Source organism: Zalophus californianus, chromosome 7, assembly GCF_009762305.2.
Source record: "Zalophus californianus isolate mZalCal1 chromosome 7, mZalCal1.pri.v2, whole genome shotgun sequence".
In the NCBI taxonomy this organism is placed as follows: domain Eukaryota; kingdom Metazoa; phylum Chordata; class Mammalia; order Carnivora; family Otariidae; genus Zalophus; species Zalophus californianus.
The window spans coordinates 107740125-107754283 of NC_045601.1; the positions used below are offsets into that span (position 1 = coordinate 107740125).

The following is a 14159-nucleotide window of genomic DNA, read 5'->3' on the forward strand; positions in this document are numbered from 1 at the left end:
TCCTTTTTCTTCTGCTTCCTCTTCCCCCTTTCCCCTTCTTCCCCTTCTTCTTTTTCTTCACTCTGTGCCCAGTGTGGGACTCAAACTCTCGACTCTGAGCACAAGAGTTGCATGTTCTACTGACTGAATCAGCCAGGCGCCCCTCACCAAAGCATTTCTGAATGCTTTGGCGAAGGGAGGGTTTTCTAGACCCTCTTAAAATATGTGGTGAGGGATGGCTAATCAGGTGGCACATAATAAATCTAATCCAGCATTCCCACCTTTCTGAGATCTTGGATTCCTTCCTCTACAGTATGTAGAAATTCTGGCACGTCAAGTTTACTAACTGTAGGCTACCATTGCGTCCAGGCTTTAATTAACCAACCTCATAGACTATTAATGCCTCTCCCAGGTGCTCGAGCCAACACATTAAATCCCAAGTCCTGGACGAGCATCCATGGCCTTGAGTTTGGCCAAACGGAGCCTTACATTCCACCCTCCTGGGTCTATTTCCCTGAGAACTATTCCCACACATATTGCTGTGGCTCCTGCCAAGGCAGTTCAGCAAGGTCTGTAATTCCTTCTGTCTGGGCCGTCTGCTCTCGGCGTGGGCCTCATACTTCTCTGCCCAGGCTGTTCTGGGATCTAATTTGAGAAGAGCCAGGGAAGACTGGAGGTGGAGAGAGTCCTGAAGCTGATGTCCAGGGAGACAGAGGCACTACATGTCTGCCCAAATGTCCCCGTCTCATCTCAGAGCCCCACCCCTTCCCCATCAGTGCCCTTGTGTTAGCATACTCCTATGCTACCCTAAAGGGCTGAACGCTTAGCACTGCCACTTGGCAACCCTTACGATGACATCCTGGTGCCAGTCCTCAGCCATATGAACCACAGCCATTTCACCTGCCATCTCCCTACCTCAACAACGAAGTATTCTCCACTTCACCCCTGCCACCCCCAGTGAGAATTTCGGTAACGGCGATACCTCTGCACGCAGTGGATTACCTGGGTGCATTGCCCCCTCAGCAAGGAGGCTTCCCCTGTACTCTCTGGGCTTATGATCAGTCCAATCTCAGTATTCTGCCTGAGGCTGTTCCTGGAGCCCATTCTGTTATCGGTGAGTATGGACAGGAAACAGAGGACATGTGTATATTGGGAAATTTGAGGAGAATTTAATAAAGGGACTATTTATAGAGGTGTGGCAGGGTGAAGGGATGTCCGGATGTCCCAAGTGATCATGCGGTACCTGAAACTGGTAACAGGCCTGAAGGGGTGAGGGGAGGGAGCAATGGCAGGGCCCCAAAGCCAGAGAGCTTCTGGAGGGACACTGCCGCCTGTGGGAATCATGGAGGGAGGGAAACTGAGGAATAAATACACTGACCTCCTTCTCCTTCTTTCTTCTACTGGGGCCCCCACTAGCCAGACCCCAAAGCCAGAGGTTAAGGGAGCCCATTGCGACGTCTGTGGATGCCAGGGTGTAGGAAGCTGGGTGGATAAGGGTGGAGAGAGGACCTGAAGGGGCCACAGAAGAGAGTCCGCATAGTCACCCATCTGATCAGAATTACCATAACCGTCTTTGTGGGCATCCCAAGACATTTATGACACTGGCATTTATAAAGTGTCCAGGCCAGTCATTTGCAGAACGTCTCTCACTTTGCTTGGTCTGTTCATTTCCACAGGACTAGATTCAGAGTGCGCCTTCTGGGCAGGAATACTGAAGGCTGTAGTGTTCCTCTCTCTGCAGAGCCCTTCTCGGGGGCCGCACCTACAGAGACACAGGGGGCCAGCTCGTTCTGTTAACAGTAATTAGACTTCGATTATATGGTGAAGGCAGTGTTTGCCAGGTGAGGCGAACTTTCCATAAACTTAGAAACCTTACAATTACGGGCACTGACTTTGAGAGCAGCCAGAAGGACTGTGGCACCCCTGGCCTGCCTTCCTCTTTTCTCATCCCCTCGGTGAACACCAGGAATAGAGTCTCCTTGGCAGGAAATGGGGAGGGAGTGGCGAGGCTCTGCGGTGCTGCCGCTTATTCCCGGTTCTCCTGAGGCTGTGGGCGATCCTCTCCACAGCTGCATGTGTCCCTGTAGGTGTGCACTTCTGCCCGGTGTGAAAATACGTATGTACCCGGGGCGCCTGGCTGGCTCAGTCGGTGGAGCATGTGACTTTTGATCTCGGGGGTTGTGAGTTCGAACCAAGAGATGACTTTATTTATTTATTTATTTATTTATTTATTTTTTATTTTTTTAATTTTACTTATTTTTGAGAGAGAGAGAATGACAGAGAGAGAGAGAATGAGAGGGGGTGAGGGTCAGAGGGAGAAGCAGACTCCCCGCTAAGCAGGGAGCCCGATGCGGGACTCGATCCCGGGACTCCAGGATCATGACCTGAGCCGAAGGCAGTCGCTTAACCAACTGAGTCACCCAGGAGCCCCTATTTATTTATTTATTTATTTTTTAAATTTTATTATGTTATGTTACTCACCATACAATACATCATTAGTTTTCCATGTAGTGATCCATGATCCATTGTTTGCGTATAACACCCAGTGCTCCATGCAGAACATGCCCTCCTTAATACCCATCACCCGGCTATCCAATCCCCCCTCCCCAGATGACTTTATTTAAAAAAAAATTTTTTTTTAAAGATTTTATTTATTTATTTGACAGAGAGAGACACAGCGAGAGAGGGAACACAAGCAGGGGGAGCAGGAGAGGGAGAAGCAGGCTTCCCGCGGAGCAGGGAGCCCGACATGGGTCTCGATTCCAGGACCCTAGGATCACAACCTGGGCCGAAGGCAGACGCTTAACGACTGTGCCACCCAGACGCTCCTATTTTTAAAAAATTTTTAAAAAAAGATTCTATTTGGGGCGCCTGGGTGGCTCAGTCGTTAAGCGTCTGCCTTCAGCTCAGGTCATGGTCCCAGGGTCCTGGAATCGAGCCCCGCATATGGCTCCCTGATCCGCGGGAAGCCTGCTTCTCCCTCTCCCACTCTCTCTGCTTGCGTTCACTCTCTCGCTGTGTCTCCCTCTCTCTCTGTCAAATAAATAAATAAAATCTTTAAAAAAAAAGATTCTATTTATTAGAGAGAGAGAGAGAGAGAGAGAGAACACAAGCAGGGAGAGCGCCAGAGGCAGAGGGAGAAGCAGACTCCCCCGCTGAGCAGAGAGCCCGACCCAGGACCCCGGGATCAGGACCTGAGCCAAAGGCAGTCGCTTAACCCACTGAGCCACCCAGGTGCCCCCCAGAAGATTACTTTAGAAAGAAAAGAAGGGGCGCCTGGGTGGCTCAGTGGGTTAAGCATGTGCCTTGGGCTTTGGCTCAGGTCATGACCCAGAGTCCCTGGATGGAGGCCCCCTTGGGGCTTCCTGCTCAGCGGGGAGTCTGCTTGTCCCTCTCCCTTTGCCCCTCCCCCTGCTCGTGCTCTTTCTCTTTTTCGCGCACTCTCTCTTATAAATAAATAATCTTAAAAAGAAGAAAAGAGTTTTGTACTTGGTGCCTATGCATGTGTGCCAAATTGGATCTTTTTGCCTGCATCAGCGTGTCCGCATGCACGGCCTGTTCTGCGCAAGCCTTCCAGTTCCTTCTAGAGCATTGCACGTTACAGACTCTGGTGCGGGCTGTTTGCAGTGTTTGTGAAGCTTTTCTGCGTGAAGCTGGTCGTGGTTCTCAAGTGCTCCCCCCTTTCTGGGCCGGCTTGGTATGCTCTACGAACCCCCCTTCATTCCCTCCGACGGTGGTTGCACCCACCCCACCCGGAAGCGTTTACTCCGCACGCGGGTCAGGCTGAGAGGCCCGGTATGGAGCGGCCCGGTATGGAGCGGCCCGGCGGTCGGAGCTGCTCGGGCCCGGGCCCCACGCCCACGCACGCAGCCCCCGCCTCGGTGAGCCTGGCGCAGCTCCTGCAGCTGGTCCAGCAGGGCCGGGAGCTCCCGGGCGTGGAGAAGCGCCACATCGCGGCGACCCACGGCGAACCCACGGCGTCCCGGCTCCCGCCGAGGCCCAAGCCCTGGGAGGCCGCGGGATCGGCAGAGGACCCCGCGCCGCCGCCCTAGACCCGGGGCCCCAGATGCCGCCGACCCTCGGGTACCGGTAGAAGAACCGCGTGGAGGGGCCCTGCGCGGCGAAGGCAGGAACTGCGCCTTCCTGATGGCACGGAGTGGGTTCCTGAGGCTCGAGGTCCTTTGCCTCTTAGACCTGGAAAGCGTGACTGCGTCCTGCATCAACTCGGACCCCGGATACTGGCCACCGTCATTCATCTTTTGTGCATTTGCCCCGACGGGTCTCAGCTGGACTTAAGCCTCCTGGGAGCGTCGTCAGGGTTGTCTTGTATCCGTATTTCTGGACCCACGGTCCTCATTAAAAAAATGTTTCAGTCCTTATAGAGATTTGATAAATCTTATCCTTTACTGAGATTCATAGATGTGTTTTTGTTTTCAAAATACTGCTGAAGACACACTAACGGGGTCCAACCCACTGGGAACAATTGCGTTAGTAATGTATGAGAACGTCAGTGTTTATCTCCCTGGTTCAGCTTATTCTGGTGGTTGTGGAAATGAATTTGGGATCCAGGTGGTGTTGATTTTAGCCATTCTCCAGATCAGCAGCTAATAATACAAGGTTTGATGATTACACTGGGCCCCAGAATGACTTGAGTCACACTAAGCCAGTAAAATCCCAAAGCATTGAAGAAGCCAACAACAAAATCCCTGGGAACTGGTTGGGTCAGGCTTTAAGTTTTGGAACAGAGGAAAAGCTCCTACAACCACTTTAAGTTTGTCTCTTTATTTTTTTAAAGATTTTATTTACTTAATTGACAGAGAGAGAGACAGCGTGAGGGGGAACACAAGCAGGGGGAGTGGGAGAGGGAGAAGCAGGTTTCCGGCCGAGCAGGGAGCCCGATGTGGGGCTCGATCCCAGGACCCTGGGATCATGACCTGGGCCGAAGGCAGTCGCTTAACAACTGAGCCACCCAGGCGCCCCTTAAGTTTGTCTCTTTAAATAGGCCACGTGGCTCACTGCCCCTGCTCTTGCTTCCTGAAACTGAGGTTTCTGTTTGCCACATACATATGTAAGTGTTGACAGGAATATACATTGATGGCCATGAACAATTCACATAAATACACATCTACAGATCATACGATAAGGACTCATTTTTCCCAGAAACGGTAAGTCCACAACTTGTTTAGGGAATGGTACATCATAGTACACGATACAGCAGAACATTCATTTTTATAACTTACTTATTTCCATTAAATTCTAAGTTAAAAATTGTTCTTTTGCTTAATCCTTTTGAACAACTGTGTTCAGTGAGGCACACAGGTTAGCCTAGAAAGCCCCATTCTGCAGGCAAGAATGGAAACATTATTCCTGTATTTAGTGTAAAACAGCTCTACAATAGAAACCCTGGGCTTAGTTAGGCATTCAAAATGATACGTCATTTTCAAGTAATTTGATTTCACAATGCTTTAAAGTTTAAGTGTAAGCTCTAACATCTATTCCTGGCAGGTTAACTCTTAAGCCAACCAACCTAATTAATTACCTCACAACCTGGCACATTTTAAGGCATTGTTCTACTTCTAACTCAACCTCACAGCTATGTTTGAGGGCCCCAGGGGCCAGAAGTGCTGCAAAGCTGATCTTAAGGGACCAGGGCACACAACGGTTAAGCATGTTTTCAAGTCTTAACCTGTACCTGGCACATCCTCACCAACTACTCAGATGGCAACTGAGGCAACATAGTGACAGGAGCAGAGGAAGGCCCACCTAGGAGGGGGACACAGACGATAAACACAAGCAGGATCAGATCCCTTTTTAGGTCTCAGGTCCCTGGAAGCCCCAGTGTTGGTCTAACATTGTTTCCAGGGGGGTAGACAGCACTACTTGCGGGAGATAGACGATGCGAGGACAGGGTCCAATAAAGCCTTCGTGGAGCCTAAAAAGACCTGAGAGTACTAATTTCATCCATGCCAAACCAAGAAAATCCCAACCTGAAGCCCAGCAGAAATAAATGGTGGGCATTTCCCAGATGGTACAGGGGGCTCAGGAATCTACCGCTCTGTTCCTAACGGGAAACACCCAATTGGCTCCAAGGGAAAAAGCTATCTTGGTAAACTTTGGTCTTCCAAAGGATAAGGGACCAGAGGAGACTAACAAGGTCAGGGCCCAGGTGACCAATGCAGGTAGTGCAGGACTTCCTCACATAAGGTGCATGGGTCCCTAAGAAAAGCCTATGAACACAGAAACTTCCAAGCAAAAATTTGAGTGTATTTTCCTGGGAAAAGGGTCCTTCCCTTCACACAGACCCAAGAGTAAGTTAAGATCTCGAGCTAAAGAAAAGGACTAAGCCAATCACAGGCTACACTAAGGAAGCCACCAGATACACATCAGCGCCAGCCAAGTCTGAGAACTTGCAAAGCTGTCACTGAAGAGTGAGAACATGGACTCACAGCAGAGACAATTGAGCACTGTTTTTGTGCTCTTCTTTGTAATTGTATTTCAAGTTCCTTCCAAAACAAGGCCCCAGGAACCCCCAGGTTCAAGTACGTCCCTGAGCTTGGTCCACTGCTGTCTTGTATTCACGCTTGGGTATTCGTTCACCAACTTTAAATCCCAAGAGAGACGATGTGACACAGCAGGACTCCCTCTTCTGTGGCAGGAGTCCCCCCGCTGACTTCAGAGGTGGTAGGGGCAGCCAATGTGGAAAACACACTGGAACTTTCCCTTGGAACTGGGCTGTGATGACAAGTGCTTGCCAGGAGCATCATCCTCTTTTCCTTGACCCTCTCTCTAGTTTCTGAAGATACAACAGAAAATAATCTTTGAAGATACCGGTAACCATTCCAAAAGACAAAACACATGCCACCAATGCGCTGTGCTTTCAGATATTCTGAGAAAGAAAAACTTCATTAATAGAAGTTTAATGAGGGGTGCCTGGGTGGCTCAGTCGTTAAGCGTCTGCCTTCGGCTCAGGTCATGATCCCAGTGTCCTGGGATCAAGCCCCATGTCGGTCTCCTCAGCGGGAGCCTGCTTCCCCTCTCTCACTCCCCCTGCTTGTGTTCCCTCTCTCGCTGTGTCTCTGTCAAATAAATAAATAAAATCTTAAAAAAAAACAAACAGAAGTTTAATGAAAGGTGGCACTTCAGAGTAATAATAAGCAATTTCAAAAAGTTAAGATACTTTCAACAAAATAGATGGTTTAGATCTTCACGTCCTTTTTGAAATTGGTTTTTAACATTTTCTCCCCATTTCAAGGTAAATGACCACAGCACTAAGGATTTTTTTGCCACTCAACATTTTCTAGCCTGTAATTGTTGGAATACACATAGCCCCATGTCCTAACCAGGCATTCACTGTCCTAAGCACATTTCTGTTGGACCTGTAGCTACCCGTCTCTCCTCTCCCCCCAATGCCAGAGCTACTCTCAGATACTGATAAATGCAAAAAGAATGGCAAGGCATGGCCCATCAAAAGTCAGCCCAAGGGCAGTTTCCAGCCTCACCTGGGTTTAATTCAGCTGCCGAATGAGCTGATTGATGCGTTCACCTCGATAGCCAGGTAAGCCCACCTCCTTGAGGAAACCCACTCTATTCTTGGTAGCATGACGGGCCACTGAGAGATGGAAAGGACGTAAGAACGCAGAGATCTCCTGGAAATTCTTCCCCGGAAAGGCGATTTCATGAATGAGGTCTTCCAAGCAAATAACACCATACTTCCCTGGGAAACGTAAGAGTATAGATTCCTTCATTCAACATTTGGCCCAGTATAAACTATGAGGCTCTTACATGCCAGAGCTGGGCACTCTGGTAGGTTCTTGGGACCCCAAGAAGAAGAATACGACCTAGATCCCTTATCAAGACCACCAGAGATCCTTGCTTTCTGCCCCAACTGACCCCTAAGGGGCAACACTCACCCAGGTGCTCCTCAATCACTGTGTTGTCCGTCAAAGGGATGGTTTTATTCTTGACCTTGGCTTGTCCACGTTTCAAGATGAGTTCCCGGACAGACTTCAGATTTGGAAATCTATGTGAGACCGAATGAGGTACAGCCTTATCAGCCCCTGGCACACTGCATGACACTGGCCACTCAGTCCTGCAGCCTGCCTGAGGAGAGATTCTCCCACTACCCCTTCTTCCCACCAAGAAATCTCCTGCCAATCACACTGCAGCTGGGATGCTTGGAAGTACACAAGTGAAGAAGGGGGTAGAAAACCAGAGTGGCCCTATGTAATTAGAAATTAAAATATATGGGCCGCCTGGGTGGCTCAGTTGGTTAAGCGACTGCCTTCGGCTCAGGTCATGATCCTGGAGTCCCGGGATCGAGTCCCATGTCGGGCTCCCTGCTCAGCGGGGAGTCTGCTTCTCCCTCTGACCCTCTTCCCTCTTGTGCTCTCTGTCTCTCATTCTCTCTCTCGCAAATAAATAAAATCTTAAAAAAAAAAAAAAGAAATTAAAATGTATGGCTATAAACATTCACCATGCAAAAAAGAATTTTACTTTCCCAGGCAAAAATAAAACAAGGGCTGGTTTACAGTTCAGGACTCTGGCCTCATATGACCCTCTACCCAAGATGGTGCCAGAGGCTGAAATTAAATCCCAGCCTCTGCTGGGTTTTCACATTTGAAGGAACACTACTCTTACACAAGCACAGCCCCTAGCTCTGCTTCAAGACTCTGAGAATTAATTTCTCTTCTACCCCTTACTCAGCCTCAGCCTGCAAGTGAACGAGCCCTTCGGGGTACTGTCCATGGTACGTGAGCAGCAGGATGGATACCTCCTGCTCTACCTGCCCCGTGCTCCAAGGTCCTACGGCTGGCAGCTGATTTCTGGTGACTGTGGTCACAACAAAATGTTTCTTCAACACAGTAACACAAGCTCATTACCTTGGAGAATAGCACCCTGCGCATCCTAATGTTCTCACCATGCTCAAATACAATCAAATCTGAATCCACACACACACAAACCTTACTCACCCCCAGGTCACATAAGGTTCCACCACACGCAGCGTTTTTATGGTCTGGGGGGTCACTCTGAAAAAGACACCACTGAAAATCTTCTTCAGGCGAAGCCGTGCAATGGTCCTCTGCACCAGTGAACTCACCCCATTAATCCTGAAATGAACAGCAGAGGAAGTCAGGTTTTACTCACTTTATGTCAGTCCAGCAAGCACCTATGTAATGTTTGCCACTACAGGGCATCCAGAGAGCAAGACACAGACTATGTCAGATCAGGAAGTGGCAGCTATATATAAACAGATCACTCTCACACGATGTGGAGTAATGCTTGAGGGCTATAGGAACACAGAGATGGGCCCTGATTCTGTGTGGGGGGGGTGGGGGGGGGAGTGTGTGTGTGGGGCTGTGCATATCAAGCAAAAGAAGCTGGACTTGCTTCTGGGCAGTAAAAGCCCGAAAAAGATTTTAGGTAAAGGAGACACAATCGGCTTTCTGACAATCACTGAGAAGAGCATATAGGACAGATCTGAAAGCGTGCCACCAAAGGCACGGAAACCCAGTTAGGAAGCTAATGCGCTAGTCCAGGAAAGAAATTACGAGAAGTGGTAGGAAGGTTAATGATGAGGGCTCAAAAATATTTAAAGCCCACAGGTTTCTGGTTTGGGTGACTGGCTACAGGAAATAGGGAGAGGCGGCTGTATATGCAGATAGACCAGGTAAAGTACAACTAATGAGGAAAAAACTTTATGAACTCTCTCCAGCACTGAATATGCTCCATCTACTTGACCTTGGTTCAGTTCCTAGACAGACTCCTTGAAGGGCACCCGGGTGCCTCAGCTGGTTAAGCGTCTGCCTTGGACTCAGGTCATGATCCCAGAGTCCTGAGATTGAGCCCCGTGTAGGGCTGTCTGCTCAGTGGGGAGCCTCTTTCTCCCTCTGCCCCTCTCCCCTGCTCATGCTGTCAAAGAAGTAAATAAAATCTTAAAAAAAGAAAACAAAAAAGACTCCTTGGTTCTCCCAATTCAGGACTTTCTGCATCTCTGCCTGGAAAGCCTTTCCCCAACACTCGTGAATTCCTTCCATGTGTACAGGTCTCAGCTTCCAGGTCCTCTTTAGAGAGTGTCCTGAAGCAGTATGGCCCCGGCAGTCAACGACCCTCATAGCACTGGGTATATTTTCATGTCTGTCTGCCTAAGGTCAGTCCCCTTAACCTTAAAGATGAAAACTATGTTGTGGGGGCGCCTGGGTGGCTCAGTCGTTAAGCGTCTGCCTTCGGCTCAGGTCATGATCCCAGGGTCCTGGGATCGAGCCCCACATTGGGTTCCCTGCTCCGCGGGAAGCCTGCTTCTCCCTCTCTCACTGTGCCTCTGTCAAATAAATAAATAAAATCTTAAAAAAAAAAAAAAAAGAAAAAGAAAAAAGAAAACTATGTTGTGCTCAACCCTGAATTCCCAGCACAATTTGCCTTAGTGGCTTAAAGCCTATTGTAGTTCATCTCCCTAGAAAGGGTCTAAAGCTGAATCAATAGTCTGCTCCAGCCTATGGAATCTGGCAAGCTCCCCACCTTTGGATGCGGACAACAAAGGCCAAGGAATGTTTATCTGGCACTTCCAGGCCATGAGGTTTCACTTCTAGTCGTCTGAGGCGCACCCTGTCACGTTGCTGCCGCCAGGAGTCATGTAGAAACCACTCCAGTCGCTTAAACTTGAGCTGTTTTCCTTTCTTCTGCTACAGAGAAGGCAGACCATCGTCACCATTTTGTGCCTCTATTTTTTATTTCTACAATAGTAATTCATTAGTCACTATCGACTGAGTGTATTTCCCACTGTGTTCCGGAAACAGAAGCACATCTTCTATATAAGGGAAAAATGAGACACCCAAGTAAAGGTGGAGTTGTGAAAACTCAGAAACTACTAGGAAAAGCCTCTGATGAATAAACAAGTTAGTTTACATGCTGTTAGTCAACATTTACCAACATGTTTATGGAACTTAACATTGGGTTAAGCATCACAAAGTACAGAATAAGCACGAGCTTTGCTTCATTTTCCTGACTCCAAAATATGTATTTTCCAAAAACGTTTAGCAAATAGCAAAAACTGTCTGGCATATTAAAAAAAAAAAAAAAAAAAAAAAAAAAAATATATATATATATATATATATATATTCTCCCAGGTACACAAGCATGTTTGGTCTATCAAATCACTTGCTATGAACCTAAATAAATAGTACAATCTCTACTCCACTTCCTTAACAAACTCCACTCCAGTATTTTACCTGCAGAAAGTGTTTTATAAACACCTGTTAAAGGAAGACATGAACCGTATACCTGTTAGAATCTATGGGGAAAGGGCTGTCAATACCAAGTCTAGTTCTACACGTGTTAGATATAACTCACCAAATACACATTCTAATTCCCTTCTCTTGGTTCCCCATCATTACCTCCCTCTTGTCCAAAAGTGCCTGCTTTGCTTGAGTGGCTTTAAGGGCCTGATAAACCTTCCTCTTTTTCAGGAGATTTTCTGGAACCAATGGGATCTTTTTTCTTTGCCTGATAGAGAGAACTGCAATCAGCTATAATGTTTAAAAAACAAATCTCAATATATTTCTAAACCATCTCTGGGCCTGAGAAACATCACTCTCTTCAAATTCCTAAAGACAGACTTCCCTGAAACCTGTGGTTTCTGACTCCAGTCCTCAAAATGGACCCCTTAACATTCACTCTTCCCTAAAGCAGTAAAAAGTCATGAACCCCTTAGCCACTGGCCCTCGTATGCCTCCACGGAAGGTTTACTGCCACAGCCTTTTAAAGACACTAGCAGCTACGTGATTCTAGTAAAACTCCGTGGGGTTGGGACGGGTGCAGTCGCATCGGCAGGAGCAATACTTAAGTCAAGCTGAGTGAACCCAAGTCTGGCATTCTTCAGCCCGCCGCCAGAAACTCAACCCTCGCCGCTCGGGGTAACCCGAACTTGACTGCGGCTCCCTCCGTCTGACCGTCAGCCCGAACCCTACGACTGGCTCCTTCCTCCTCATCCCACCCTCTGTAACCTGGAGTCTTTTCTATTCTCTTCCTTCAGTCCACAAGTAGCCTATTTCCCGCCGCTCAGGAATATACATTGTGGATGGCACCAGATGCTCAAGACCCCACTCGAGAGAGTCAAAGCCCAATCACTCACTCTTCCTCCGCCATGTTTCCGAAGCTGCGGCTACTGCTCATGCGCAGGCCCACCACGTGGGGGGAAGAGAGGCCCACTCTATCTTTACCTGACCATAGAGATGTGTCGTCTAGCTCCGGGTGTACTTCCCTAACAGCCAGCGCCCAGCGAGCTGCAGTGAACGGCTGCAGTCTCACTAACACCGATTCCTGCCAAATGCTGCACAAAACGTTCTTCGCACCGCTTCCAAGCACTTTAGGGTCTGTGTGCTTCTCAAAATCCCGCCCTCTTCCTTTACGCTATATTCGTTTAACGCCGGTGGCGGGGCTTATAAAAACACTTCTCACGTTGCACCTACGACTTCCGGTGTGGAGGGCGCGCCACTCCTCCGGCTTCCCTTCCGCGGCGCGAGTCCGGGAAGGAAGACTGGCTGGCGTGATTGGCTTTTCGCTGGTGGAGAGAGCTGGGGCCTCGACCTTGGCTCTCACGTGTGGGTGGAGGTGTTTGTGGAGGACTTCGGGTGGGAGAGAATGCAGCTTCGATTCCATCAGCCCGGCTCGGTCAGTGGGTCCCGGAGCAAGTTATTTAACCCCTCTGTACCTTGGTTTGCTTTACCCCTAAAATGGACCTGCCCAATAGTGTTACGAGTTTTATGTGAAATATTTCGTATAAAGCACAATGTCTGACTGTAAGCAGGCAACACTATGTTAGTTATTAGTGCTGGATCGAAAAATAGAAATTGCCCCTCGCCATCTCAGAATCTTCCCTCATATAGCTCTCACCACCTGGAATTTGCTTCCTTTCCTGCTTCATAAAACAATGAAAAATAACTCATGTCCTGTCTTCTGGAAACCTCCAGTGCAGCGCTGTCTCCAGCACTAATACGCATAAGTAGTCACCTGAGGGTCTTGTTAAAAATGCAGGTTTTCATTCAGTGAGAGGTGGTGGGGGGGTTGATATTCCCCTTTTTAGCATGCTTCAGAGTGATGCCATGCTTCAGGTCTATGGATTGTACTTTAACAAGACTCTAGAGTAGTCTCTTTCCTTTCTTTGAATTCCTTCAACACGGTATTATTATATTTTCAACATTTTTTCATGATACTAGGAGGGCAGGGACCATGCCTGCCTCCCTCATGGCAGTTGCTAAAGGTCTAGCACAGGTTTCTCAATCGCAGTACTATTGGCTTTTTGGGGCCAGATAATTCTTTATTATGGGGGGCCGTCCTGTGCATCGTGGTATGTTTAGCATCATTCTAGGCTTCTACCAACTACATGCCAGTAGCACCCCCACCCCAGATGTGACAAAAATGTCTCCAGGCTTTGGATGTCTAGTGCCATATATACATAGCACAGTATGTATTCCAGTGTCATTACTCGGCACTGGGCGCTTACAGGCATCACCATAGACTGTCCTGTGCTGTTTGACTTACTGCTTCCCTGATTAGATTGGGTGCTCCGAAGGCAGGGAACTTATCTCATACTTCTTTGTCTTCTATAGCTCCTGTCACAATAGTGGGCACCTACAGGGGCTTTTTTAAATAAGCTCAAAGCATCATATCGGTGTGTGCTATGTAACTAGTCCAACCAGAAAGATAGTGCCATACACAGAGTTCATTACCTGATGAACAAACGTCAAAGGACAACAGTTTGGAGTCAAAGACTGGTGTGAGGCTCCTCACTCACTCACTCAGTGTCTCACATGTGTCTGACTTTGTAAAAAGGCAAAAACAAGGATCACCAAAGTGTAAAACATTTATTAGTAAACAAGGAACAAAAATAAGTCACTATTTTGTAACTGTATCTATGTACAGATAAAAGGTAAGTTTTGCAGTACTGAAGGTATTAAGAGGAGGCATTTCAGGGCTATTAATACTGGCTGAAAGAGACTTGGAGGCCATGATTCAGGAAAGGTTTTCCAATGCCAGCAGATGGTGCTAGGAGAGTACTTATTCTCAGTGCCCAAGTCATCATTCTACAAACATCCAGAGGAAAAGACATTGAGACCTCTTCAACCCCAAATTATTCACTAACTGAATACATGTTGTTTACTGAGCACTGACCATACGCTCCAGCG

At 48.1% G+C, this 14159-nt stretch overlaps 2 protein-coding genes across 4 annotated transcripts; one reads left to right on the forward strand and one right to left on the reverse strand.

The window, feature by feature from the left end:
- The first annotated feature begins 3726 nt into the window (after positions 1–3726).
- Positions 3727–4585, forward strand: C7H6orf226 (chromosome 7 C6orf226 homolog). Its single transcript, XM_027603252.1, has one exon. The coding sequence runs from the start codon at positions 3777–3779 to the stop codon at positions 4029–4031; it is 255 nt and encodes an 84-aa protein (XP_027459053.1). The 5' UTR covers positions 3727–3776; the 3' UTR covers positions 4032–4585.
- A 254-nt stretch (positions 4586–4839) lies between these two features.
- Positions 4840–12385, reverse strand: RPL7L1 (ribosomal protein L7 like 1). Of its 3 annotated transcripts, none has more exons than XM_027603250.2 (7): positions 12107–12385; positions 11370–11478; positions 10495–10655; positions 8949–9086; positions 7890–7999; positions 7479–7693; positions 4840–6772 (listed from the first exon to the last, which is right to left on the reverse strand). In XM_027603250.2, exons 1-6 carry the CDS (start codon positions 12145–12147, stop codon positions 7485–7487), a joined length of 768 nt encoding a protein of 255 aa, XP_027459051.1. In that variant the 5' UTR covers positions 12148–12385; the 3' UTR covers positions 4840–6772; positions 7479–7484. The 3 variants fall into 3 exon arrangements, with proteins under 3 accessions (XP_027459051.1, XP_027459050.1, XP_027459052.1); XM_027603249.2 differs by having other exon boundaries at positions 10495–10658; positions 12107–12382; XM_027603251.2 differs by having other exon boundaries at positions 10495–10658; positions 12195–12381.
- Between the last annotated feature and the right edge of the window lie 1774 nt (positions 12386–14159).